The sequence below is a fragment of the Siphateles boraxobius genome, unplaced genomic scaffold (genome assembly GCF_051911475.1).
Source record: "Siphateles boraxobius isolate OS27281-9 unplaced genomic scaffold, OSU_SipBor_1 26, whole genome shotgun sequence".
In the NCBI taxonomy this organism is placed as follows: Eukaryota; Metazoa; Chordata; class Actinopteri; order Cypriniformes; family Leuciscidae; genus Siphateles; species Siphateles boraxobius.
Genome location: NW_027508876.1, coordinates 17,542,501 through 17,569,162, shown reverse-complemented (window position 1 = coordinate 17,569,162; position 26,662 = coordinate 17,542,501). Strand labels below are relative to the sequence as shown.

The 26,662-nt window shown below is 35.6% G+C and overlaps 2 protein-coding genes and 1 long non-coding RNA gene across 30 annotated transcripts in view; all 3 read left to right on the top strand.

Annotated features, from left to right (window-relative positions):
* relch (RAB11 binding and LisH domain, coiled-coil and HEAT repeat containing) overlaps positions 1 to 16,087 on the top strand; it is a 48,605-nt gene extending 32,518 nt beyond the window's left edge. For 8 of the 27 annotated variants that reach the window (XM_077244559.1, XM_077244555.1, XM_077244557.1 and 5 more), the window contains 14 exons: positions 1,565 to 1,712; positions 2,117 to 2,273; positions 3,498 to 3,621; positions 3,816 to 3,864; positions 4,240 to 4,319; positions 4,398 to 4,504; positions 5,738 to 5,837; positions 6,561 to 6,643; positions 8,513 to 8,576; positions 8,756 to 8,894; positions 9,115 to 9,231; positions 11,884 to 11,972; positions 12,255 to 12,325; positions 15,499 to 16,087. In XM_077244559.1, coding sequence (XP_077100674.1) covers positions 1,565 to 1,712; positions 2,117 to 2,273; positions 3,498 to 3,621; positions 3,816 to 3,864; positions 4,240 to 4,319; positions 4,398 to 4,504; positions 5,738 to 5,837; positions 6,561 to 6,643; positions 8,513 to 8,576; positions 8,756 to 8,894; positions 9,115 to 9,231; positions 11,884 to 11,972; positions 12,255 to 12,325; positions 15,499 to 15,619 — 1,449 coding nt within the window. In that variant the 3' untranslated portion in view covers positions 15,620 to 16,087. Of the gene's footprint in view, positions 1 to 1,564; positions 1,713 to 2,116; positions 2,274 to 3,497; positions 3,622 to 3,815; positions 3,865 to 4,239; positions 4,320 to 4,397; positions 4,505 to 5,737; positions 5,838 to 6,560; positions 6,644 to 8,123; positions 8,207 to 8,512; positions 8,577 to 8,755; positions 8,895 to 9,114; positions 9,232 to 11,883; positions 11,973 to 12,254; positions 12,326 to 15,498 lie in introns of all 27 variants that reach the window. The other 19 variants (XM_077244563.1, XM_077244560.1, XM_077244556.1 and 16 more) reach the window with 5 other exon arrangements.
* Positions 16,088 to 17,329: 1,242 nt separating this feature from the next.
* On the top strand, positions 17,330 to 18,209 carry LOC143751491 (uncharacterized). Its single transcript, XR_013207250.1, has 3 exons — positions 17,330 to 17,528; positions 17,719 to 17,820; positions 17,948 to 18,209. It is a non-coding gene; the product is annotated as an uncharacterized LOC143751491 (long non-coding RNA).
* Positions 18,210 to 21,056: 2,847 nt separating this feature from the next.
* Positions 21,057 to 26,662, top strand: part of tnfrsf11a (tumor necrosis factor receptor superfamily, member 11a, NFKB activator) — a 15,515-nt gene continuing 9,909 nt past the window's right edge. Inside the window, exons 1-2 of one of the 2 annotated variants that reach the window (XM_077244541.1) lie at positions 21,057 to 21,348; positions 26,483 to 26,555. In XM_077244541.1, coding sequence (XP_077100656.1) covers positions 21,274 to 21,348; positions 26,483 to 26,555 — 148 coding nt within the window. In that variant the 5' untranslated portion in view covers positions 21,057 to 21,273. The remainder of the gene's footprint in view (positions 21,349 to 26,482; positions 26,556 to 26,662) is intronic. The other variant, XM_077244542.1, reaches the window with a different exon arrangement.

Here is a 26,662-nt window from a genome sequence, read left to right as displayed (position 1 = left end):
TATGAGCTAAATGCTGACAGATTATTTTAGCATTGCATGATGTAGGCCCATGTCCTGTGTTATTGATGAATACAGTGCAAATAGTTCCGTCTCTTTAGATGCGAGAGAAGTGGAAATAAAAATCAATAATAGGCTGAACTGTACCATGATAATATGTCCGTAACATACACTCTCGTCTTTTATTTAGATCAAAAGGCACTATGTTGGTGTGTGTGTGTGACACATGTATACATAAATATGAAATTGAATATAATTAAAGTTTGAATTTATGAATGTAAGCATGTGCATTCTACTCAGTTCACATGAAAAGAAAAAGACGGAAAAGATACATACAATGCTAAAATAATCTGTCAGCATTTAGCTCATATTAAAGGGGTCGCTTGCAAATCACAGCAGCATGAATTATGTGACCAGCAACATATTTTTGCTTCAAATATTATGCGTAGTGACTAGTGAGTGAAATACTCTGCAGTAAGTGGTGGTTTCAGACATTATTTTATTAAAGTGCTGCACTCGTACTGACTCTCATTCTGTCTGACAGAATTAAAACGAAATGCCTGAAGCCGGAGCGGTTTGACCAATCAGATTAAAGGGGCGTTTCAGCGCCGCCCACATGTGCGAATAAAATACCGAGCCCATAAACTGATTTGTAAATCACAAACGAAAAATGAGAAATCGAGCAAAAATCAAATTTTCCGTTTTTTAAACTAAACGAATAAACGAGCTGTCTTTTCATTTCTCGTTATTCCATTCTAAACAAGAAATGAAATGATCAAAACGTACACGGACCAGTATAACATTTGTTTAGAATATTTATGTTTTTACCATTCAAAAGTTTGTAATGTCCTTTTAATTAGCAAGGTCATTAAAGTGATTAAAAGTGACATTAAACTATTTGTAAGAATGTCAAAGTCTTTACTGTTTCAAATAAATGCTGTTCTTTTGAACTTTCTATTCATCAAAAAAACCTGTATAGAAAATATATATATCATGGTTTCCACAAAAATATTAAGCAGCACAACAGATTTTAACATTGATATTAATAATACATTTTTGAGCAGCAAATCAGCATATTAGAATGATTTCTGAAGGATCATGTAACACTGAAGACTGGAGTAATGATACTGAAAATTCAACTTTGACATCCAGGGATATTTTACATTTTAAAATATACTAAAATAGCAATAGTTATTTTAAATTGTAATATTTCACACTTACAATACATGTTGTATTTAACAATAAGTATATTATAAATAGCCATAGTGATCATAAGAGACATCAAACAAACTTACTGACCCCATTATGTATTGTATATTTGAATCTTTAATATGGAATCTTAGAATATATTTGATTCTAACAATTCAACTCCAAAAATATTCTTTCTACAATTAACTCTTAAGTTGACTTCAAATATTTCAAACTTCAAGATTTGGCAAGGTTTTGCAGTTCTTCTGGGGATGTTTAAAGAAATGTTGTCCCCACAAAGTTAGCAAAGCATGTACAGCACTACAGACACTCTTTTAGCTCCCTTCATTAATTCCTCCCTCTGTCTGTGTCTCTCCAGCAGGGTGAATATGGTCTAGATGAACACAAGCTGCATATGTATCTGTCAGCGCTTCAGTCCCTCATCCCGGCTCTGTTTGCGGTGCTGCTTCAGAACGCCCCCTTCACCAGCCGAGCCAACCTACAGGGCGACGTGCCTCCTATCGAGGGTGAGGGTCGGCCAACGTCAACATGTGCACGCACACGTTTTTCGCTAACATTCTCAGTCAGGCCACGTTTAGCGATGCAGACCTGGCGCCTGACTCAGTGTAACTGTAGGGTTCTTGCCATGTTGAGGTTGCTCTCTGGTTTTGGGCTCACTATCAAAGTGCTCTTTCATTTACGCACTGCGGCCGTGTCAGATGATTTGCGCAGTTATGCTTTATTTGGTGTATTCCTGGTTTTAAAGTGTGTGTGTGTGTGTGTGTGTGTGTGTGTGTGTGTGTGTGTGTGTGTGTGTGTGTGTGTGTGTGTGTGTGTGTGTGTGTGTGTGTGTGTGTGTGTGTGTGTGTGTGTGTGTGTGTGTGTATGCGCGTGTGCGTGTGTGCGTGTGTGTGTGCATGTGACCCTGCAGTGACCCGTTTCCCGCGGCCAGTATCCCCGTTGCAGGACGTGGCCACAATCGTGGGCAGCCGAGAGCAGTTGGCAGTTCTGCTGCAGTTATATGATCATCAGCTCCAGCATGAAGGAACTACAGGATGGGACAGTTTGCTTTGGGTGGTCAACCAGTTGTGAGTGGATATCTCACACACACTCTTACCCCTTTTGACCTCCTGGTTTTTGGCCTCTTTTGACATTTTTATTGAAGGTGGAGACAGGAACTTCGGTCACCCACTCATGTTGGAGCATGTGCACTTTCAGCAGGCCACACCTTAGACGTTCTAGAGAGTTAAATGGCATACATATGTGTTCATAAAAACAGTTTTCCTTGATCTTTTGCTGTACTGTTAGTATTCATAGTTCAAAGCTTATTCTTCATGCCACCTAGTTTATTTATAAGTCAAAACTAAGGGTCAGAAAGTGTAAAATGACTCCAGGCTCATATGTTTTTTGTAAATGTGGGGAAGATCATATGTCCGAGTCCAATATCTCTGAAGCATATTTTTATGGACTGTGATGGTTTTTACTCCTAGGCTTCTTTGCTTTTCAGTTAATTCTTATGAAGAGGTTTTTAAGTGAGTGAGGCCATATTTAGTTGAGGCCAAGATTTATTTATTCATTTAAATGTATAACTTAATATTTCTAATTTTTAAAGCATTTGTACATGTATTATTTTATTTATGATGTCATAGTTTTAACATTATTTAAATTGTTTTAATATTATTTATACTTTTTTTTTACACATTTGCATTAAAAATATATATATATTTATTTTTTTAATCAAAGATAAACTTTAAAACCCTTTTAAAAATATTTTTTTATATTTAAAATATAAATGTTTTGATGCATATGCATACATGTCATGCTAATTTGTATATAGCCATGAATATAGTCATGCTTGCTGGCACGCTAACTTGAACTTGAACAAAAAAAACAACTTTATAACATAGGTCTAAAGGTATAAAAAAACAGCATGTTTAATCCAGAAGGATATTTAAAACTAAATTTTAAGTATTTTTGGCTGTAAAAATAAAATGCTACTAAAGTGCAAAATATTGTCCCTTTCATTTAAGGTACAATGTATTTGAAATCCTTCTAATTTTTGGGAACACTACAGTAAGCTTTTATTTGTTTCCATCAGTTAACTACATTAATTACCTTACAATAAACAATACTTCTACAGCATTTATTATTCTTAGTTCATATTAATCTTAACATTTACTAATACATTATTAAAATCAAAAGTTGTATCTGTTAACATTAATGCACTGTGAACTGACATGTAGTTCATGTGTTGCATATAAATGGCCTTCACCTACATTTGAACTGGACCTAATTCTGATTTCTCTCCACAGTTTACCACAGATAATAGAGATTGTTGGACGCATCAACGTCACCTCATCCACCTGTGTGCACGAGTTCTCCAGGTTCTTCTGGAGATTATGTCGAACATTTGGGAAAATCTTTACCAACACCAAGGTAGGATAGGCCATACTTCCCATACTCTCTCTCTCTCTCTCTCTCTCTCTCTCTCTCTCTCTCTCACCTTTTTTTTTCTTTATTTGGAAAAGAGAAGTAGCTAAATAGAGTTTGTGCTGCAAATAGTCTGGCTCAGTTAAACAGTTCAGCACTTCCAGTTTAATTTAGGTGTTGTTTTTCCCTCCTTTTTGAAGGTAAAACCTCAATTCCAAGAAATCTTGCGGCTATCGGAGGAAAATGTGGGTGAGTGAATGTTCAGTTAACCAAGAATAACACCCCCGCTGTCAGAGGAGGGGCTGGGAAGAGAACACACACTCTTAGTCTCTATATCTCTTTCGCAAGCTGGTGACTTGTGTGTCAAATATGTGTTTTTACTCTTCATGGGATTTGAAAATGGAGCTCTTTCTTTCATTCTTTGAATGTTTGTTGAGTTAAAACAAGTCAATGGTTAAGTATCTGCCAACAAAACTAGGCATGTGGTATCATTTTAATGGTTTGAGTCTTTCTGAATTATTACCAGATGAATTCAATTAACTCTTATGTCCAGTCTAACTGAATATAGAACTGAGTGTTCTGTTATATAAGTTTAGTGATTGCAACAAGGTTTGTCTCCTGCAGACGCCACCGCAGGAAACGGCATCCTTACCAAGGCTACGGTGCCGATCTATGCAACCGGAGTCCTGACATGCTACAATCAGGTAGGAGTGTCACTGTACGCATGATATAGGATGTCATAATTCAGTAAAGCCTTTCTCTGATGATGTCACTCGTTTCAGGAGGAGGACCGTAAACTCTTGGTGGGCTTTCTTGAGGATGTCATGACCACCCTATCTCTCTCCCATGCTCCTCTTGACAGTCTAAAGGCTTCATTTGTTGAGCTGGGGTGAGTGTCCGTCAGCAATGTTAACTCTCTACAGCCAAGATGTCTTTTTCATGAGCTCATCTGAAGCTGTAATTCCTTTAAGATGATGTAAACTGACTTGCTCACAAGACCCCACTATTGAAAGAAACTGTCAGTTTCTGTGCACGAAAACTATATTAATACATCCATTTGAAAGGAGTAGCTCACATACATGTTATAATTGTCATGATTTACTCTCACTTTACCCTCATACTATTCCAAATCCATATGATTTTATTTCTTTCATGTAACACATAAGGAGCTGGATAACTGTAATCAGAGCCTGTGATGCTCCAAAACGTACAAACATAAACCCCATAAAAGTAATTAATATTAGACTTAATATTTGTCCTTAGTAAGTTTCTTCACAGGGCAAGATATGTAAAGCTTAATATTTATATTTTGCATGTATTATTTTATTTATGATTTCATAGTTTTAACATTATTTAAATATTTATTTATATATTATTTTTATACATTTGCATTTAATAATTATACTTTTTGGTTTCATAATTTTAAATTTTTTTTTTTTAAATATATAATTTATTCAACAATTTTTAGACTCATTTTAAAATTATTTTTATGTCTATACTGTAATTGTATTTTACTATTTCACATTTTAAATTATTATTGAAAATTATTACGGATAAAATTTGCAATAATAGCAGGAAATGTTACAGTTAATATAATTATACAAGAAATTCCTAAATAATTTTACTGTAAAGGATGGTTTACATTGCCAAACATTACTAATTGGTTTGTAATTTTTTTCCCCCTACTAAGCACAATTCATTTTTGCAATATAGACACAGCTTCATATTTATTAGCTAGTTAGATAATATTCAATATTTAAGTTAATATAAACGTAATACTTTTGGCGTTCAAAGGGTTGACAGGCTGTTCTAAATGTTATATAAAAGAAATTTTTTACATTTACAAGGCGTGAAGACACGGAACACTCACACACTGGATCCAGGTCAATGGGCCATCCTTGATGTTGAGCCCTTATAAACCAACAATAATTGTTTTAGTATTGCACACAAAAAAAACATGTCCCAATGTGTTTCACTCCGATATCCTTTCCACTGTCACTAGATGATCTAATGCACCAGACATTGCATGCTAATGGCAATCTAACTGTCTTGAAGATCAGGTTTAGTGGGATCATCAACTGTCATTTAGTGATAGCCTACTGAAACAGTTACTTGTCTCCAGGGCAAACCCAGCGTATCATGAGCTTCTTCTGACGGTGCTTTGGTATGGAGTGGTCCATACATCTGCACTGGTACGCTGCACAGCTGCACGTATGTTCGAGGTAAGCCGTTCCTCCACCTCAATTCATGTTTCTTTAAATATAAACTTTATTTACTGTATGGCTAAAGACATTTACCTTCCTCCAGGCCAGTCAAATGATTATTTTTATCAAATAAAGCTTTGTTTTTTTTATTCAGAATAGCTGTAATATCATGTATTTAAAATGTTGATGGTTGGTGTGAGGTGGTATATATGTACTTTCAGACCTCTCCACACTCCCTCTAGGGCCCCCTTGTGCCTTGTCATCCCTGTTATCTGTCAAATCACTGGATGTGTTTTTGAAGTTGTTGCCGCTTTAAAGCATCCGTATGTCTTTTGCACCACAGCACGCTTGCTATTGCCATACAAAAATTACGTAACAAACGCCCACATTTCATCCCCCCCACACACACACGCCCCGTAATGAAGTCCGTAATGAAGGTTGGAGGAGTGTTAATAAACTCTTCCCCTTGAGAAACCCCCTTCACCTCATCTGTGGTCGTAGCTTTAGTTACATTTGCCTGGCCTTTTTAGTCCTTGTTTTTATTTAATTCATCTGTGTAGCGCCTCTTTGGGCTTCTGTCATGTTTTTCGTTGTATGTCTGCGCTGTTTTTTTTTTTTTTTTAGTTTGTTACCGTTGTTTCTTTTGTTTCTCTCTCTCTTTTCTCTCTGCGGTGTTCCATGACACTGTGCTCGCTCTTTCCATGCATCCTGTGTGACATCACCCCTGCTCTGACCAATCAGCTGTTGGTGAAGGGGGTGAATGAAACTCTAGTAGCTCAGAGAGTTGTTCCAGCACTTATCACTCTCTCCAGTGATCCTGAAATGTAAGTCTCCTGCCTCCTTCATCCATGCACCTCCCTCCGCCTTGGTTCTCTCTGGAGACCACACCTCTATTAGCCTCTCTCCTATTGAGTACCGCCTACCTCTGCCACGAGATGGGCGGAGCCAAGATTTATGGGTTTCAAATAATTTAATCAAATTAACTTTTAATAAAAAGTTCATATAAATGAAAGTCAGGATTGATAGCACATAGAAATGTTTTATTATTATTATTTAATGAAATGCATGGGTCGTATTTCACACTAAAATTCCATCACAATGAACCACATTTTCCCTCACAAATTCTTATTATAGTAATCTCATTATCATTATAATGACTGTAATACAGTAATAAAAACAAACTGCAGTGTGTATATAAAAAATAAATTAAAAGGTTTCATTCTTTATAGAAAATAACATTTATTTTTTATTATTCTTTTTTTATTATCTTTTTTTAGATTATTTTAATCTAAGGTTGGAATATGGCCCAGCCATTGAAATTAAAAATTATTCCAAAAAAAATTTCACATATTAAAATTAATTGTCTATATGTATTTTTTTTGTGCTGTCAAATTGATTAATTGCATCTAACAAAAGTTTGTTTACATAATATGTATGTGTGTGTATGTATCATTAATTTATAAGTATATAATATATGTACTGTATGTGTGTGCGCGTGTCTGTGCATATGTCCATATACACACACACACACACACACACACACACACACACATATATATGTATATGTATGCGTATAGAAAAATGTGTGTGTTTGTTACATACAGTGTATACACACAGCAATATATATAATATATAAATGTATTAATATATATATGCACATGTATATTATGTAAACACAAACTTTTAGATGTGATTAATCGATTTGACAGAACTAGTATTTTTTTTTCTCATAATAATTTATTTGCATTATAATAGGCTACTAACCAACAGAAGGATACATGAGTAATTGCTATGAAAATAATGTCATGCTGCAAATAAATCTAAAAATACACTTGCAAGTATTCCATGTTTTTATCTTTTAAATTTTATTCTTTATTTTGAGGTCGAAATATGGCACAGACATACATGTTTATTCTTGAAATCAACCATCATTAATTTCATTCCTTGTATGTGCACCATTTGTAATTGATGCTGATCATTATGTCAGTGTGAAGGTGTATATCTGGCTCTCCTGATGAAACCAAGGCTTGAGAGACAGTGCTTATTTTGTTTATGTACTAACATCCTTCATTCAGGCTTCACTAACCACTGCACGCTTGGAGAAGCTACCAGCTATCCGCAATCCATTCATTCTTTCAGTCAGCCCATCTGTCCATCCATGTAGCCTGTGGCATGTTTGGCTGCCAGTCACTTTCTCCCAAGGCCCCTAGTATTACAGTCTTCTCTACCACCCCCCTCCCTGCTAGGTTCTTAGCATTTGTGTTTGACCCCCCCGTCTCTTTTTTGCATCTGACTGGTTTGCAGCTGATTCTTCGAGGCATGAGCGAAGCCTTAATTGACAAGCGAGTAGCTCCGGCCCTTATTACCTTGTGCAGTGGTCCTGAATTGTGAGTTAACCCTAGCTATGAGACATTTTAAAAACCTCCTCTCCGCATTCTCTTAGTTGGATATTTTTGATTTTTATATTTTATTTTCTGGGGGGTTTCAGTGGGTTTGGATATTTGTTGTCTGTTTGTTTTCTGTTTTGGTTTTCATACTGACATGGGAATGATCATGTGACATTAATGCTTACCACATATTCCATCAAGTGATTTGCATCTCATGGTTCTGTTCCATTCATGCATCTTTTATCATTTTATTGGGGAAATGAATGGTTTCTTTTGGATGTATAGTGACGGATTTTCTATTTTCAGCTCCGTGAGGATATCAACAATACCTGCCTTCGGAACAATTATGGAAACTGTTACTCAAAAAGAGGTACAAGTCTTCCATATTACAGACAATGCACATATTTGTCTCTTTTAAGTCGCTATATTATAGAAAAATAGATATAATTGGTTATTGCTATATTATATTTTAATGGGTAAAACTTTACAATAAGTTTCCATTTGTTCAAATTAGTTAACGTGAACTAACAATGAAAAATACTTCATTAGCTGCTAGAGAGAGTGAAAATGCAGCTGGCCTCTTTTCTGGAAGACCCCCAGTATCAGGACCAGCATTCTTTGCACATGGAAATTATCAAAACATTTGGAAGAGTAGGACCCAACGCAGAGCCGCGCTTCAGAGATGAATGTGAGTGTCTTCTCTATATATTCACTAAAGAAAGAGTTACATGCTTATGCAAAGGTTTTGACTATCTGCACAGAGAAAAACACAATAGCTTGTTGTAATGGGATGAAAACAGTACCGTCATGCTTCTGTAACTGTGTGCACACATCAGTTTGGCAGAAGTATTTTGTGATGTTTTTTTTTTTAATGCTCTTTCCTCTGCCTGTTTTTTTCGCCCTCACAGTTGTTCTTCCTCATTTGCACAAACTGGCTCTGTGCAACAACCAGCAGACAGTGGAGAGTAAAAGAATTGACATTGCCACTCAACTGTTTGAGGCGTACAGCGCCTTATCCTGCTGTTGTATCCTTTATAGTCACATTCAGGGGAGGTCATTTCTAAGTTAGACACTGTTCTGTCTGTTTAGAACTACTTTTGACTGCTAATAACCTTTCGGTTTGTCTCACATAGCATGGTTTTGACTAGTAGCATGAAGTCTGGTCCACTTTGCAGGTAATTCTAGTCTCAGAAAGTGCTGTGCTGACACAATCATACATTAATATACTGTGATGATTTTTCACACAAAAACGATACTTCAGATCTTTATATACTGTTTTTGTTTGTTTATTCAAATTTTTATGCAAATTTGAGGTTATCGTGTAAAAAAAACACTGGATGGAAACATCAAGATGCGCATAAATTCAAAAAACAACAACAACGTAAGCTCAATTGAGGCAAATAGTTTTTTTAATCTGATAATAAGACTTATACTGCATAAACTACAATGGAATATATTTCCAGAATAAATCCCTCGATCCGCAACAAAAAAAACTAACTTGACTTTGCTTCAACAAGGATGAGATTGGATAACTGGATAACCAGCGGACCAACACCGGATATCAAATGTTGTTTTAGTTATTCTGAAATGCCTGAGCCAAAGTCTTCAATCAAAGTGGTTTGGTGTAATTACCTCCGAGAAGTGTCTATCACGATTGCGTCCCCAAAAACCAGACATCCAAACGCAAGATAACGTGAAAGCTTTTATTGCATTTCGCTCAAGGAATTGATGATGTACAAAATATAGCCACAGTTGCTTTCTCGATTGCAGAAACTTCCATTATCATTACCAGTTTATGCGCATATTTCCCAGAAAGTGACGATTTTGTTCTCTTGAGCACATTGGAATAGAAACTCTGCTTTATTCGCAAAAGTTTTATGTGATATTCCAATTTTGCGCACATGTTTAATTTGCAACTTTGGATGGAAACATACTGTAGCTAATGTGGTAAGAGCTGCTTCTTTGTGGAGATGTATTAAAACACTTATTATAGTTATTTAGTGTCTTGTAAACAGTGCTTTATGTCCTCATACAGCGATTTAAAAACCTGAAATTTGAGTAAAACCCAGCCAATCAAATTGTAGCTTGCCATTTTGCCAAACCCTTGCTATTTTGGGGGAAAGTATACATTAGACAGTCCATGAAAGTCTGTGGGCAATTGTTTGGCTGACTATTTCAGGCTTCTTCTTTTTTTCAATAAATCAATCAAGCTTTTTCTTATTTTTTGTGCGCCTCAGAGTAATGCCTAGCGGTTTGCATTTCCAAAATTTCCAGAAGCTGATTTTCTCTAAGGGGGACCATTTTGATTACAAATTGAAAACAGATAGACAGCGGAATTGGACTGTACACCTCCATTGCTCATGTTTGGGAGCAGAAGCCATTTTTGTCTGGTTTGTCTACTGATTTTGTGGCGTATGACAGATTGCACAGTATAACCACAGTTTTACCTCCAGTTTCAACTTAATAACAGATACTGAACACACAATCTCTGTGGACACTTTTTATGGTTTTTTTGGTTTTGTTTTGTTTTTTCCGTTTTTAAGCAATGGTCAACTATTTAACTATTCTTCTGAGAGCTTCAACGTTGTGAAAATGTTTGCATATCCCGCTGGCAGGGAAAGAAAGAAAAAAAACCTCAGCCATATTTGGACACTAAATTGCAGGGTGGATGGCAGAATTTGTCTTTAAACGCTCTGTGATGTACGTTTGAGCGAAGAGAGCCTAGTCCAGCCCTTTGGTCAGGATTCCCAGCATACATGCCTTCGCAGATGCTCCTTTGTCTTGTTCCCTCCCCCCTCTTCTCAGTTTCATTTTATTTTCGTCCGCTGTGCCACGGTTGAGACCCCCCTGTAGCAGTGGCTTGCCCCCCAGGCAGTTTTATAAAACCTTGTCCTGTCTGTGTTTTGAGGTTTTGCAACATGATCAATATGAGGTTGAGTCTGAATCAATGGTCTGTATACTGGTGTGTACGCACTGTAAAAGTGCAAGTCATTATGGGTAGTTGTTAGGGGTTTAGCAGTGCAGATTTCTCACGCTTCAGTTTATATCAAGTTTTGTGGTGGTCATTGTTTCGGTTTGGTCTCTATTTAATCGTGAGGCTTTAAGCTGATACTGATAACCGATATTTTAACACTGTTGTTTAATTCATGGTTTTGTTCATTTGGAGTTTTAGTACAGCAATTCAACTGAGTTACCTGTTACTCTTGAAAATGAAGATTCATATACATTTTATTATTATTATTATTATTAAATTTATATTTCCAGAGCGATTATGTGTAGAACTGTCAATTTACATTTAATTTATTAAAACATATGCATTTCCGCATTAAGGATATGATTTCTTTTCACAGCAAATATTGGTATCTGTTTATATATTAATATAATATTGGTATATTTTTACTGTTTGTACTCTGTGATTTAGTTTTAGTGTAGTTTTGTTTTTCAGTATTTTATCATTTCATTTTTATTTTAGTTTTAGTGTTTTGCTGTTTTTTCAGAGAATGAAGTTTTGCAATTTTTGGTTTTATTAAGTCATGAATATTTATTTTATTTTCATGTCCAATTTTTCTTGTATTGTATTCCATTATTTTAAGGAGTTTTCAAGTATGCGTACTGAACCATGGAAGGGGAAGACGTGTATATTTTACAGGTCTGTTTTCTTAACTCTGGGGCTCCAGTTATTTCTGAAGAACTTATGGTGAATCATTTCCTCCCTGGACTGAGATGTTTGAGGACAGATATGGAGCAACTCTCTCCTGAGCATGAGGTATGTAATCAAACATTTCAAAAATGTCCTAAATTGTTTCATTTTCATGTCTACATGACATTACTACAGTAGCCAACTATAATTCCTAATTAAATACAGACCCATAACATTGAGTCCCTTTCCTTAGCCTTTTTTACGCTGCATGTCATATAACCCAATTTCTATTTATTTAATTTCCTTTGCCTAGTAATGTCCAGCTGATGTGCGTGTGTGTCTGCGTGTATGTCAGACTTCCCAGCAGTGCTCTAAGAATACATCCTCCTTTTCCCGTTTGTCCTTCAGGTTATTCTCAGTTCCATGATAAAGGAGTGTGAAATAAAGGTGGAGAACAAAGGCATTGGAGAGGCACAAGGGTGAGAAGACACTCTCTTTCGTTTATTCATAGTTGGCTCACCATGATTTGTCTTCTTATTTACTGTAAATGGAGCCTCAAATCACTACATTTAAGTTGAAAATCGAATAAATACAGTGTGTTCTTCTGTTTCAGTATAAATAATCCCTGGCCACAAAACGTAACAAGCGAACAAGTGCTCATTCTGTAGCAGAGAAAAAACAAACTCATTTTACAACACTTCTCAAGTACACCTACTCAATCGTCTACTCAGGAAGGCTTTTCGCATGCTAATTTCCTTAATAGCTTGGTTTTGACTCAGTCTCTCCGCTGCTAGGATAGTTCCCATCAGGCTTAGCCACATGATTATTGCAAATCCGGAGGCTGCTTCGTATTACACTTTAAGCATCTGAATTCACTCATACACTTATTTATCTCATTTTGCCACTGCAATTTCTGCTTTTTTCTTATACGAATGTGACCCTGGATCACAAAACCAGTCACAAGTAGCACGGGTATATTTGTGGCAAAAGCCAACTATACTTTGTATGGGTCAAAATTATCGATTTTTCTTTTATGCCATGAAGATATTTAGTAAATTTCCTAACAGAAATATATCAAACATTTATATTTGTGAGTGAATGCTGCACAGTCGCAAACATAAATGGAAAACTTTAAAGGCGATTTTCTCAATGTTTCGATTTTTTTGCATCCTCAGATTCCAGATTTTCAAATAGTCATATCTCGGCCAAATGTTGTCTAATATCAGCCTATCCTAACAAACCATGCATCAATGGAAAGCTTATTTATTAAACTTTTAGATGATGTATAAATCTCAATTTAAATAAATTGACACATGTGACCAGTTTTGTGGACCAGGGTCACAAATGGTCAAACAATATGCAGAGAATGGATTTTTATTTGCTTAAGTGTACAAGTTTGAAGAGTTGAATGACTCTAGATGTAGTGAAGACGTGAGAGTGTATATGCAGTCAGATTTTTGCTTGCTAAGGACTCTTTTAACTGGGCTTCCAACATGAAGCATGCAAACACGTGTGGCAGTCTTTAAAAGCTTGAACTTAAAGATGTGGCTTGATGATAAACAGCACTTGTCTTAATTTCACAGTGCCGTCTTAGCAACGCTTCCAGTGGTTTTGTTCCATGCCTCTGTGAGATATTTATAAATGTTTGAACTTCATAAACGTAGTGAAGTCTGTCATTGTGACTGTCACGACAATTCATGATACATCAGTTGAATCGGTCTCTTACAAATGGTGTAGGTTTGTTCTGCCATGAGTTATCCAGGATCTTTTATATTTAGTTAGTTGGGTGAGAGAAATATATTTAGTATGTTTTGGAGAACAAAACATGTTGGTTATATAGCAGTGATCCTTATTAGTACATAAAGTGTTTGTTTTATGGAATTTTTTTGTTTTATGGGGGGGGGGGGTATTCACGTTCGGGTATGATCATAAAACAGAGATGGTGTTAAAATATTCTATTTATCAACAATATTTATGTCTCATCTTGCAATTGCATGACCTTGAACATTTTTGTTCACACCTGATCGACCAAAGGTTGTAACGGTTATATCACAAATAAAAAAAGCAAAAGAAATTCTTCAATTAATCCTGAAAAGTAAATACACAAAAAATATTAAGCAGCACAACAAACTGTTTTCAACATTAATAATAATAAGAAATGTTTCTTGAGCACCAAATCAGCATATTAGAATGATTTCTGAAGGATCATGTGACACTGAAAACTGGAGTAATGATGCTGACAATTCAGCTTTGATGACAGGAAAAAATACATTTTAAAATTGAAAATAGTTGTTTTAAAATAATATTATTTCACAATATTACGGTTACTATATTTTTAAATAAAATCAATGCAGCTTTGGTGTACATAAGAGCTTTCTTTCAAAAGCAACTTCTGTGTATAATCAAGTCATGTTTTGAATTAAATAATTACAAGGAAGCATGATATTTTATACATTTATAATACATTGTAATAAATCTTATTTTTACGGACATACTGTATTGTAATATATGACAAATGCCATGCAGAGAGTGAGGATGCAAATGAATAGTAGAATTAAGAGATAAATGAAATTGACCGTTTGAGCTGTATAATCACAAATGAATCGCCAATAGACTTACCAAGTCTATTGTACATTTCCATGTAACACTGTGTCCTAACCAGACGTGACGCGATACGATTCCAGCGACAAGCAATGTGTGCTTGTCCACACTAGTGTTGCACTATATACCGGTCCTAAAAAGTTAAATTCTGTCATTAATTATTCCCGCCTCATGTCGTTTCAAACCCATAAGACTTTCGTTCATCTTTTTGATGAAATATGAGAGCTTTCTGCTCCTCCATAGACCGAATAAAAGTGTGTGAAGAAAAGCCTAAATTCAATCTGTTCATCATATAAAGCGATCGAGTCTCTTCAGAAAGTTTGGACTAAACCGCCCAATTCAAATGGATTAGTTTTTAATCTCTTTATGAACTTTTTGAAGTGTCAAAGTGGTAGTTGCGTAGCTGTCAACAGAACGACAGAAAGCACTAAGATTTCCCCAAAGAGATCTTCATTTGTGTTCCGAAGATGAACAAAAGTCTTATGGGTTTGGAACGACACGATGATGAGTAATTTTCATTTTTGGGTGAACTATCCCTTTAATAATATGTACTGAGTGACTGAAGAACAATCATTGTCATAGAATACACTTGTTTGATCACATTGAGTTCACAGTTTGAACATTCTTGTTTTCTTTTATTTATTTTCAAGATCTGAGCTGAATTACCACTTGTCGCTTTTAGAATGGCTATATAGGTCAACCAAAAGGATTTTCAAAATCACAATAAATTCTTTTAACCTTAAATAAAGCACATAAACAGTACCTGAGTATTAAAGTATTGTCATACTTTATATGTTGTTCCAGCAGCAAAGTCAAAGAAATAGAAAACGTTTTTACATTAGAATTCCCTGTCACTCGTAGCATTAGCCATCATGGCTGGTTAGGACAAAAACTCTGATTAAAATAGAAAAGATACCTTATCTGGTTAGGACACAGTGTAACACTCAAATGCTGGGTGGCCAGTGTGTCTGAGTATCATCCGTGCGAGTTTGTCACTCTCAGCACCCGGTAGGACGTTCTAACCCTCGAATGCTGTGCTGTCCCCTTTCAGGTCCATCTCTATTGCAGCGAGTCTGGTGGGCGAAGATGCGAAGACCAAGTTTCTAAGTAAGATGGGTCAGCTGACCACCTCCGGTGCCATGCTGGCTAATGTTTTCCAGAGGAAGAAATGAGAGCTGCTTGGGTGTTTCCCATGATCCTCCACTTTCTGGGATCTCCTACTTGAAGTCAATCGTCTGCCTTTCTTTTGTTCGTCTTTGATTTGATAGGCTATATTTTTAACATATTTATGTCTTAAATTTATTCCAGCCTCCAAAGAAATTTGCACTCATGTTTCAATGTTTTCCTTTTTTTTTTTTTTCAGAGGCTTATTTACATCACTACATTTGTTTTTGTTTTTGACAATGTGAACTTTATGAAATCAAAACAATGATTCCTTCCTCGTCTTGACTTTTATGTGTTGCTGTGTCTCTGGAGAAAATTTTCTATAAGTGTGTAAAATTGTCCGGGGATTTGTTTCTCGTATTTTGGATATGCTCCAACAGTAAACAACTGTAAAATACAGTGAATTGAGAGAACAGTACCCAATATCATGTATATTTGAACATTCGTGTCATAAAATAAATAAAAAGCGAAGACCACTTGTGTACTTATGTAGTTCTGATTCTGTGTGTTGTCTCTTGAACTCTTTAAGATTGTCTTTTAGATGATTCTTTACTTTCATCAGACATCTGGCTTGACAACAATCATAATAAATCTGCACTTAAGTACTTCTGATACAGCAAATCAGTAGCACATTGTTTGTTCCTCATGTTATCTGACTCAAGAGGTTCATATCAGTTTATACACAGCATGTCCCTAATGAGCCGCATATTTTAAACTTCGACAGGTGTTACTACAATAAACGCATGGCCTTGAAAACCAACCAAAAAAAACGTAAACTACAAAGACGTGGGCTTGTTTTCCTCCACATTTGGAATAAAGGTTCCAAAGTTCAAGGGCCTCTTGATCACATGGTCAGCAGTTGGCGGGAGAAAATACTTCTACAGATTTCTTCAGAAGCCTTTGTGTTGGAATCATTTATTGACTGAATGAAAACGAAATTTGCATATTAATTTTAATCTTTAACTTTTTTTGTTTACCCTTAACCTTATCACAGGTATAACTTTTCTTCTCTTTCAACTCATAGTAAAAAGAAAACAAAGCTGGTATTTGCATAAAATATTTTAGTTAGCACGAGGTGACCGCATGATTTGGAGCTGATGTACAGTAGTATATGGAAATTTCATCAGCAGGGATAAGTTACTCATGAGAGCAGGGCAAGAGTTGAAGAGCATTGTGAGTCAGACGTCAGGAACATTTCCAAACCCGGAGAGAGTGGCTGCCTAAAACCACGGGAACATTCCGCCTCTCCGTGTTTTTATTCCTGTTGTGCTGTTGACTGAGTGCATAACAAGACTGCAAATGGGAACTAAAAAGCTTTGAGTTCTGGCCAATATGCGACCACTTTGATGGCAAACTATAAAGCGAAGGGTTTTGGAAAGTGCCAGGTTCAGCCTGGGTTCCTCTCCTAAAACTTAAAAACGCATGCATATTTGTGGGGGAATCAAATATATAATTTACAGGTGGGAGGATTAATTTTGTATTTATTTGCTGGTAGACATGGCAGACTGGCCTGTGTCTGGTTTAACCAGACAACATGGCTCAATGACAAATATATGGAAGCCCATTTTTGCCACATAAGGAAAAGAATCATGCATTGGTAAATCATGATTATGGCATAAATTATGGAATTTATAAGATAAGTAATTCTGAGATTTAAAAAGACGATGATAAAGTTTACTGTCACGATCACTAGCTGGAGTGCCCTTGAAAGTCACCAGGGGGCACTGCATCAATGACTTTTCCCATTCCATAAAAGACTTCATTTCCCATCATCCTTTCCCCCGGACTCATCTTCCATTATTGTTTTCAGCTGTTTCTCATTAGCCATCCTATATAAAGCCTGGTCTATCAATCACTGCTAGATTTTGCATGTCTTTTGGTACTGCATCCTTGAGCCATGTATTCTGGTTTTCCCAGGTCTTGTTTTGTTTGTTTTGTTTTTCCTTTCTTTCATTCTCAGCCTAGTCTTTTGGATTTCCCAGTTTACCTTTGCCCTTATCTCAGTCATTGTTTGGATTGCTTATTTGTGTATGACCTTTGCATGCATGTGGATTACCCTTTTAATAAATACTGCTTTTGGATCCTCAAACTTTGTGTCCAAGATCAGTTTCATAACAGAAGATCTCTCCAGTTATGGATCCAGGAGTGCGTTTTGTCCGCCTTCGTCAGGGAACACGCTCGATCGAGGACCACATTCAGGACTTCCTAGGTATTGCCCATGGAAGCTCTGTTGATGGCCACAGTGCTTGGCCCATCACAGTCACCAGCATGCCCAGTTTTAATGGTCACTGTCCCTGTTTTTTCTGTGCCTGCCAGTCTTGTGGTTTCCTCACAAGATGGCTGCCCCACCAGAGTTCCGGGTCGTTATGAACGTCGCACATGAAGCCATGGTGGTCCCCAACATCAGTTACTGCTAGATCTTGAATGTCTGTTGTTGGTACTGCATCACTGAGCCTTGTATTCTGGTTTTCCTGTGTCTTGTTTTTTTTAATTCTCTGCCTGGCCTTTTGGATTTCCCAGTTTACATCTGCCCTTATCTCAGTCATGTTTTGGATTGTTTATTTGTGTATGACCTTTTGCATGGATGTGGATTACCCTTTTAATAAATACTGCTTTTGGATCCTTAACTTTTGAATCTTGGAGCAGTTTCATAACATTTGCACTATGAGAAAAAATCAATTGATAAAAGTACAATTATATGACGTCCTTATTACATGCAAGTTGAAATTATAATGAGAAGACAAAATTATGACAAAGTTGTTTCATAATTGACCTTTTTCATAATTATGAGTAGGATTTTATAATTTCAGCAAATTAATAGATCGTATACTTTCTACTTTTGTCATATATTTTTCTCATAATTTTGACTTGGTGTCTAATTTTGTCCTTTTACATCAATTATAACTTAACTTTTCCATTTGTCAATTTTGACTTCTCATAATTATGATTATATCATAGTTTTGACATTTTTATGTAATATTTGTGAGTTTGTCATAATTATTGTGATTAACCAAAATATGACGTTTGTTCATATGTTGTGGAAATGGATTCCATAGTCTCTTAAAATATAAATTATTGACCTTGACAGCCATAAGGGTCAGCAGATGCCCTCTCAGTGATGTCATTTCCTGTTCTTTGCACTGGTTGCACCACACAACTTTGATTTAGCAAGCAAGTTTTTGACATTTTAAAAAGCAGTGAAGCTTTTTATTTTTATTTTTTACAAATGATGAAAAATTACACCAAACTACAGTAGCCTACTTTTTACAGTTTTCTTATAAAGCATTTAATTTCTTAAAATGTACTTTTTATGTCCTTCGTTATAATATCAGGATATCATGCATCACCCTGGCTTTTCTTGAGTGTGCCCCCTAAAAATATCAGAATGAATTTGAATTAAAAAATCATAACATATTCACATCAGGTTGGGTTGGTTGGGTGTTGTTTTTGTTTTCATGCAAGAACAATCGGTCTATTATGACATCTCTACAACTGCCTGACAGCAGCTTTTAAAAGTCTCCAGGAATTGAGGACACCAAGTACACCTGATTTGCATGCAGGGTGCTGCGGTGCATGGAGGAGAGCGCATGGATGCCGAAACATGCCCTTGAGCTTTACTGATGACGGTTATTCAAAGCAGGCAGCGAGGGCTTAAAGGTACAGTCACGGCAGCTTTGTGGAAGCGAGAGGATGGTGAATTAGCGAAACTTCTGGCAATGTTTCAAACACCCCACCTATGTCCCGAACGCATTGCTACGTGTATCTGCCCCATTTAACCTCTAAGACAGATGCCAAGTGAGCAATTATGAGTTGACAGTTAAGCAAGATAAGAATTACAGGCAAACAACTCACAGTTTAGCATTAAATAGAATGACCTTCTGCTCAAAGAGACCACACACTAGTGGACCATAAGTTTAATCTAAAAACATTTATCATTTAGCTTCCTCTGAGAATTGAAGAACTCTCTGGTCCAGGACCACAAAACCAATCTGGAGAAAAAGTGCACAGTTTCCTTATCAGTTACATGTTCTACAAGGCTGTCCGAAACAGGATTTAGGTTACTCTTGAATATGAGCAAGTATGAGCTTGAGGGAAATTAAGGTTTATTTACTGAAATTAATGGAAAAAGCAGAAAAAGCATATTTAATGCTCAAAATATGGAGTTTCCCTTAAACAGTAAATGGCAAACTGCTTGTTTGCACTGCAAACCAGTGTATTTATGATTTTAATATTAAATTACAATAATATAAATACCAGTTTGCACTTTGCAGTATCAAGCAGCATATAGAACTGTTTGTACAACTCAAATAACGACACCAGAAGCCTTGCACAGACAAGTTGCCTAAAAATGGCTTGTGTTAAAAATAGTATAGGTCCAATTAAATATTTATTTACTTACACCAACTTTTTAATAAAACGGTTATAAAATCTGACTGGATAAGCTTGAAACATTGTAAAATGATCACACTCCTGTGCATCATTTGAGTTCTGCCAACCTAATATTTGATTGGATGAAAATCTGTGTAGTGCTTAGTGTGTAGTGAAAATCTGTTTACTATAAGTTTCTGCCTAAAACATCCAAAATGAGTGTAAAAAAAAGAAGTAATTTCTACTTAAATTACATTAAACTGACTTCAAAATTAGTTGAATCTTGCATAAAAAAAAAGTTGCAAATTGCTCGCAATGTAAAAACCCAATGTTGTCATAACTTATTGATCATATCATTTTTATAGTGTGTTCAAAATGGAATACGTGCTTACCAAATACTGCACAGTATATACTACCATATTTTTAAACAGCCGTATGCTATAGGCCCTACTACATTGTATTTTTTTATTTTTAATCCCATTTTGCATAACACGTTTTAACATTTAGAAATAGATGTCAGAAATCATGGCTGATATTATTTTAGGTGCACTTACCACACTGGAAATGGAATGGCAAGTCAAGTGCATTCCATTAGGATAGCCTACAGTATTCCAGCACTGAGCTGTTACATAGCCTTCACTAGCAAATAGATATCTTAAACTTTTGATTTAAGGGGTTTTCACGCTACCTTATGACTTCAAAAGTAATTTATTTCATCGTCACTGCACCAAAGTGTTACAGAATTGAACAATAATGACAGATCATGATTGTGGCAGCACTTTATTTTAGGCAACAGTATCTACTGTTACCCACGTCCATTATGATGTAGGCTACTTATCAATTGCAATAATAAAGAATACCTATACTAACCCTGAACCGACCCCTAAACTAACCTTAACCCATGTAGTTATCTTAAATTGCCCAGTACATTCATATGTACACTGTAAGTGCACGTACTGTAAAATAAAGTGCAGGCGTGTGTGTCTGGTTGTTCTGAACGTCACCCCGTTTATAGGCTATGTGGAATACTTTGATTACGAAAACTGGGAGGAGCGTGTAAGAAACTGAGCAGCTTCCACATGCCTGTAGTGCAGTGGAAACACAGGGAGAGCAGCAGTCGAGGCGTGGGTAAGTGAGTGAACATCATGGGACATGCTCTCTAGGAATGAACTACAGCAGTCTGGAGCTTCATCCCTTCATCCCAGAGCGCACAGACGTCTGCTGCTGATCCTCAGTGGACAATACAACAATAGTGAAGCTGAGATTACAGAGTCCTGTTTTAAAGTTTAGAATAATGAGAGTGAATTTTTCAGCTAGTTGGATATTTCAAGGATGGATCACACACTTCGTCTTTGCTCTATGCACGCAGGTATGTTTTTGCGAATGATTCCTCTGAACCAAACTTTATTTTTTTAATTGCACGGGATTCGGGATTATTTTTCATTCTTTATAATGGAAAATTTGTGTAGCTACATTTAGCTATGTAAGATTCGTGAACGACTTGTTCTTTTGAGTCGGACCTTTGTAGTGAATCTTTAGATCCGGTCTAATCGCTTCGTTCGATCTGACTGAATCGGCCCACACGATTCTTGTGTTAACAACTCAAATTTGCTCATTGAATCGAGAAAAAAGCTTTCGAAAATGCCTAGTTCGTAATGAGCCGAGATTCGGTAATGCAAGAGCACTTGGAGTGAAGATTTGACGGGGCGAACAGTAGCTATGCTAAGTTTTTTGGGGGCGAACAGTAATAGGTCTAGCCGAATGGCGTAAATGTTACAAATAAAACACAGTGTTCATATTTGTGACTTTACACTTTATTGACGGACAGTTTTATCAACACGCACACGAAACGATTTTTTCATGCATTTTTTTGTAAGTGATGTAGGATATTTTAACATTGTTTAATATAATTATGTTTAATTTAAGATTACCGCTGCAGCAAACTAAACTGGGACACATTAGTGAAGTCCACATGATGTCAAGAGAATTAATGAATCGTTTTGGTTTTTAAGCGGTTCATTAAATGAACTGTTCGAAAGAACCGTTTCGCTGAAATGAGTTGATAAAAAGATACACAGACACAAATAAGTTGCCAGGGTAACAAAAAAAAGAAGAAATGAAAAAAAAAGACAAGAACAATGAAATGTATTTATCTTAAGAGGACAAAAATGATGCATATAGAGATACAGCTTTGGGATTAACAGAGTTTTGGATAGTTTCCATGTATTTGTATAGATCATTTTTGAATTGAGAAAAGAGAGGTTTATGTGAAATTTGGCTAGAAGGAAACACAAATTAACTATGTAATATTTTCTGTTTTCTCTATTGAGTAGTCAAACAAACCAAAGAAAACATATTTAAAACAGAAATAAAAGTCACTTATAAGATTGGATAAACATTAACAAATCTTGACCAAAATGTATCTGTGTGGGTACATTGTCAAAACAAGTGAATGACATCTTCCTCAGGAGAGTGACAAAAACAGCAATTCACTTCAATGTCTGAATTATATTTCCTAAGAAAGGCTTTGGTTGGGTAACATTTGTGAACTAATTTAAATGTTATTTATTTTATTTTATTGGTAAGCAGATACTTATGAGACAAAGCCCATACTTTTTCCCACAGTAAATTCTCTACAATATTATTCCAGTGTGGTATTACATAAGGAGTTGCCATTATCCCTTTCTGGAAGAGAGCTCTGATTTTAAATTTTTTTTTTTTGTTGCTCTACAGAAAAGCATAGATATCCGATCATTGTGTCAGTTAGGTTCAAAGAGTACATGGCCATGGAAATGTAGAACCTTGCAACAGAAAAGACACTCCAGAGGGAATTGCATTGAAAACAATAGCATATTCATTAGCAGTTATAGGAATTTTATATTTCTGTAAAAAAATCAAAATAGTTGTAAAGTCTGCCCTGTGAATCAAAAAGCTGTCCAACTAAAAGAAGGTCGTTTTTGAACCAGTTTTCAAAAAAAAAAAACGATTTATTCTTGTAGCGAATATCCTTATTGTTCAATAAGTAATATCTGTGTGTGGGAAAAGCTGTGTTTGTATGTAAGGGACCATGCCAAGAGCATCTGCTTATGATAATTAGAGAGTTTGACAGGTAATAGGTAGTAAAAGGTAGTAAAGGTAGTGTTTTACCGAATTCATCAGTACTGATTTTCTAATGAAGTGGGTTTTATTTTTCCAAAAAAAATTATTTAACATGCTATCAACCTTTTTTTATGTTTCTCCAAGGAGAGAGCTGCATACGTTAGTCTCGACAATCCTTCAGCTTTAGAGAGTAGAATTCTTCCTCTTATCGACAAGTCTCTCGGCAAGAATTGAGTTTCCTTTGGGTTTTCATTATTAGAGGATTGAAATTTAGTTAACATCTTGTTTTATGGTCTTTATTAATTACAATTCCTAAGTATGTAACTTGATCTTTCACAGGGATATTGGGATATCCATCACTAAGCAGTCTGTGTCTCAAAATTGAAGACATACCTAGACACACCTAGACTAGACATTTTTAGGACTGCATGTTATGGAATTAGTTCACGATACCCCAAAATGTACCCTACTATCCACTCACTGGGTTTGAGACGCATCCAAACTCTTTCCTTCCCTGTCATGAGCAGACTTCGGCTTTTCTGCACTTTCCCTCGAAATCTTGCTTTGCACTTTGAGGGGAACTCCATGTAAATATTTCTGGGATTCTGCTTTTTTCATTGTTTTGGATGGTCTTCTTAACCATAAGTGTGAATCATTGGATTTTTCAGCCAAATATAAATTTGATGCTTATCAAATGTAAATTATCATTACATTCACAGGAATTGTGAAAAACTCCAAACTGCATTTACATATAACCTTTTTGACTTAATTAGGCCACAGGATGCAGTGAAATTTTTTCCCCATGTAAACATTAGGAAAATCCCTAATATAGGAATTATGTAACATATTTCTGTATTCTGGTTTGTGAAATGAGCAAATTTTTCTGATACGTATTATTTTGTCAAAGCCCATTTTCATTCATTCATTCATTCATTCATTCATTCATTCAATTGTCTTTCTTAGTTGTCTAATGTTCTGTTAGGTCAAAAGTTTTAACATGTTTTCTGTTGCATCACACGCAGGCCTGAACTTGTGTTTGCCAGGTTGTAGTTATGAAAGAAAATGTCAGTATGTGGGAACTTAATTCTGGAAATGGTGCTTCCTCTTTCAACCTTCCATAGGGAGAATAATTTTCTTCAGATTCAGTTTTTTTATTTCTATTTTTTTAGATTTTATATTATTTGACTTTAGTATCACTAACACAGCATAGCTTTATGTTTGTTACCTCATTGTCATCTTTTCCTTTGCATTCATAAACCGAATGAATGCAAAGGAAAGCAACTGAATCATTAGAACTGTAGTGAACTCTAGTGCTTTTGCCATATGCAGCTCAAAATGGTGAGACCTTGTGAGAAAAGATTTATCCATGTCCGGTGTATATTTTCAAACATGTAATTTTTCAGGGCGTCACTGACCATGATCTTATATATTTAGTCAATGAAAATATGTTGTGTTGCCTGAGTATAGCCTTACATTCAAATGTAGGTTCAGAAATGAACTCTAAACATTCCTTTGGTTTCCTGTGTTTTTTCACATGCATCCATCAAAAGGCCTTTAGGTTTTTCAGCAGTGGTAGAAAAACCCTCAGAATAACATCTTTAACTATGATCAACATCTTAAAAAAAAAGAAGGAGATTATTCAAGTTTACATGTTTCATGTTTCATTTCATGATTTTCATTAGACATACTGCAGGAGTAAATATCATTGTTTTATATTGAGTTTTATGTAAAAGGACATAACCTGTTTCATCGTTTGAATAAATTTGGGTTTTCCTTCCTGATTTTTTGCTATAGTGAACTGCACTAGTCACTTGTTTTGCCAAAGCTTGTTGTCATCAACAAATCTGATAAGGATTATTTCCCCATGAATTTCCATGATATCCATGGATTTGTCTGATGATGGATAAATCCATTGATCCTGGTCACATAGGAACATTTTTGCTTCTGTTTTTTTTTTTTAAGAGTCCTTGTTTTAGAGAGATAAAGAGAGCATTTATATTTCATAAATCCTCTTCTATAGTTCCCTACAAAAATGATTTCTCTTCAATTTCTCGCATTTTAAAATATGTATTGTATATGTTGGCTAGAATACAGAAAACTAAGGCTTTGCCAGTGGTGCTGATTTGAAAGCTTTTTTTTTTCTTTCTTTTTTTTTACGGTGCTGTGCAAAAAAGTTAAATTTGAGCATTATTTCTACCTAAGAAACACTTAGTACTTCAGCCAAGTCATTTCCACCTTCACCGAGAGCCCAGTATGCTGAGCTTGGCACTATTTTCTTTTTTATTGTCTTTTACATGAGTTACGGACGTTTTTTCTCAGATTTACGCTGAATTAAAGGATTGCATTTAATTCTGCCCTGCTGTTAAACCGTGGAATGCCTTTGTGGTATCTGGAGGGATGTGGGTGTTTTTTTTTCTTTTCTTCTTGTTTTTTTCTTCCTCCGAATTGGGCAATACACCCCCTCCACACATACACATACACACAGATACACATACACACACTCCCCCACTCTCTTTCATTCCCTGATGCTTTTACCACTCAAATGATCATTATGCCTTAAAGATTCTCATTCCGAGAGCCAATGTTTCAACATGCCAAACTTTGTGTCGTTTTTGAGTTACTGTGTAAATCACCCAACGGACTAGAGATGCAGCGACCCTAAAAAAGTATTTGAATGTTTGAGACACAATACAAAATGCCTGAATGCCATTGTATCATTTTTTTTTTTTTTCAAGAAAGCCCATTTCACAATAGTACAATAATTGGACAGTTCAAAATTAAAATCAAACTTGACGGGAAATTACTTTATGTTGACTGAAAGTCTGTACCCTTTGGTTAAAAGCTATTATAAACCTAGCTCGGAAAATTGAAGATTGCTGTTTGTTTTATATTGGAATGGAAAGAAAATATCAGCAAAGAAAATACACTACCATTCTTAAAATATAGATTGTAAGTTTGGAGCCGGTAAGATTATTTCATGTTTTTGAAAGACATCCCTTGTGTGGAAGTATTAATTTATTTATTTAATAGTGTAATTAATTTATTTTAACAGGTAGTGTAAATGTAATAATAAACAGACATATTTTGATTATTGCATTATTAATATTTTAACAAATTATTCTTTAATTTGTTGCGATGACACCAGATCTGATCTTTTGACACAATTTACTCGTATTTTGATTTACCTCTCTCTCATGGTAAACATAAAAACCTCCCATGGGTGAACTTATCATATTCATATATCTTACTATGATATTAGTTGTAGTCATCTTTGTTGCTGTTGATGTGACTTCATTCAGCAAATGTTTTTATGCAAAGTGAATTACAAATGAGGAACATCACAAGCATTTTATCATACAAGAGCCATCATGTTCGTTTAACTATTGTTAAACATTTCATTTCAGGCAGGACTGGCCATAAGCTGCCAACAGAACGAGTACGAGCACAATGGGGGATGCTGCCAAAAATGTGAACCAGGTGAGCAGTAATACAGACTATTTAATTATACTATGATGAACACACTACAAAAACAACCCATCCGTTCATTCATTGATTCATTTTATGGTGTGAGTGAAGCGGATGTC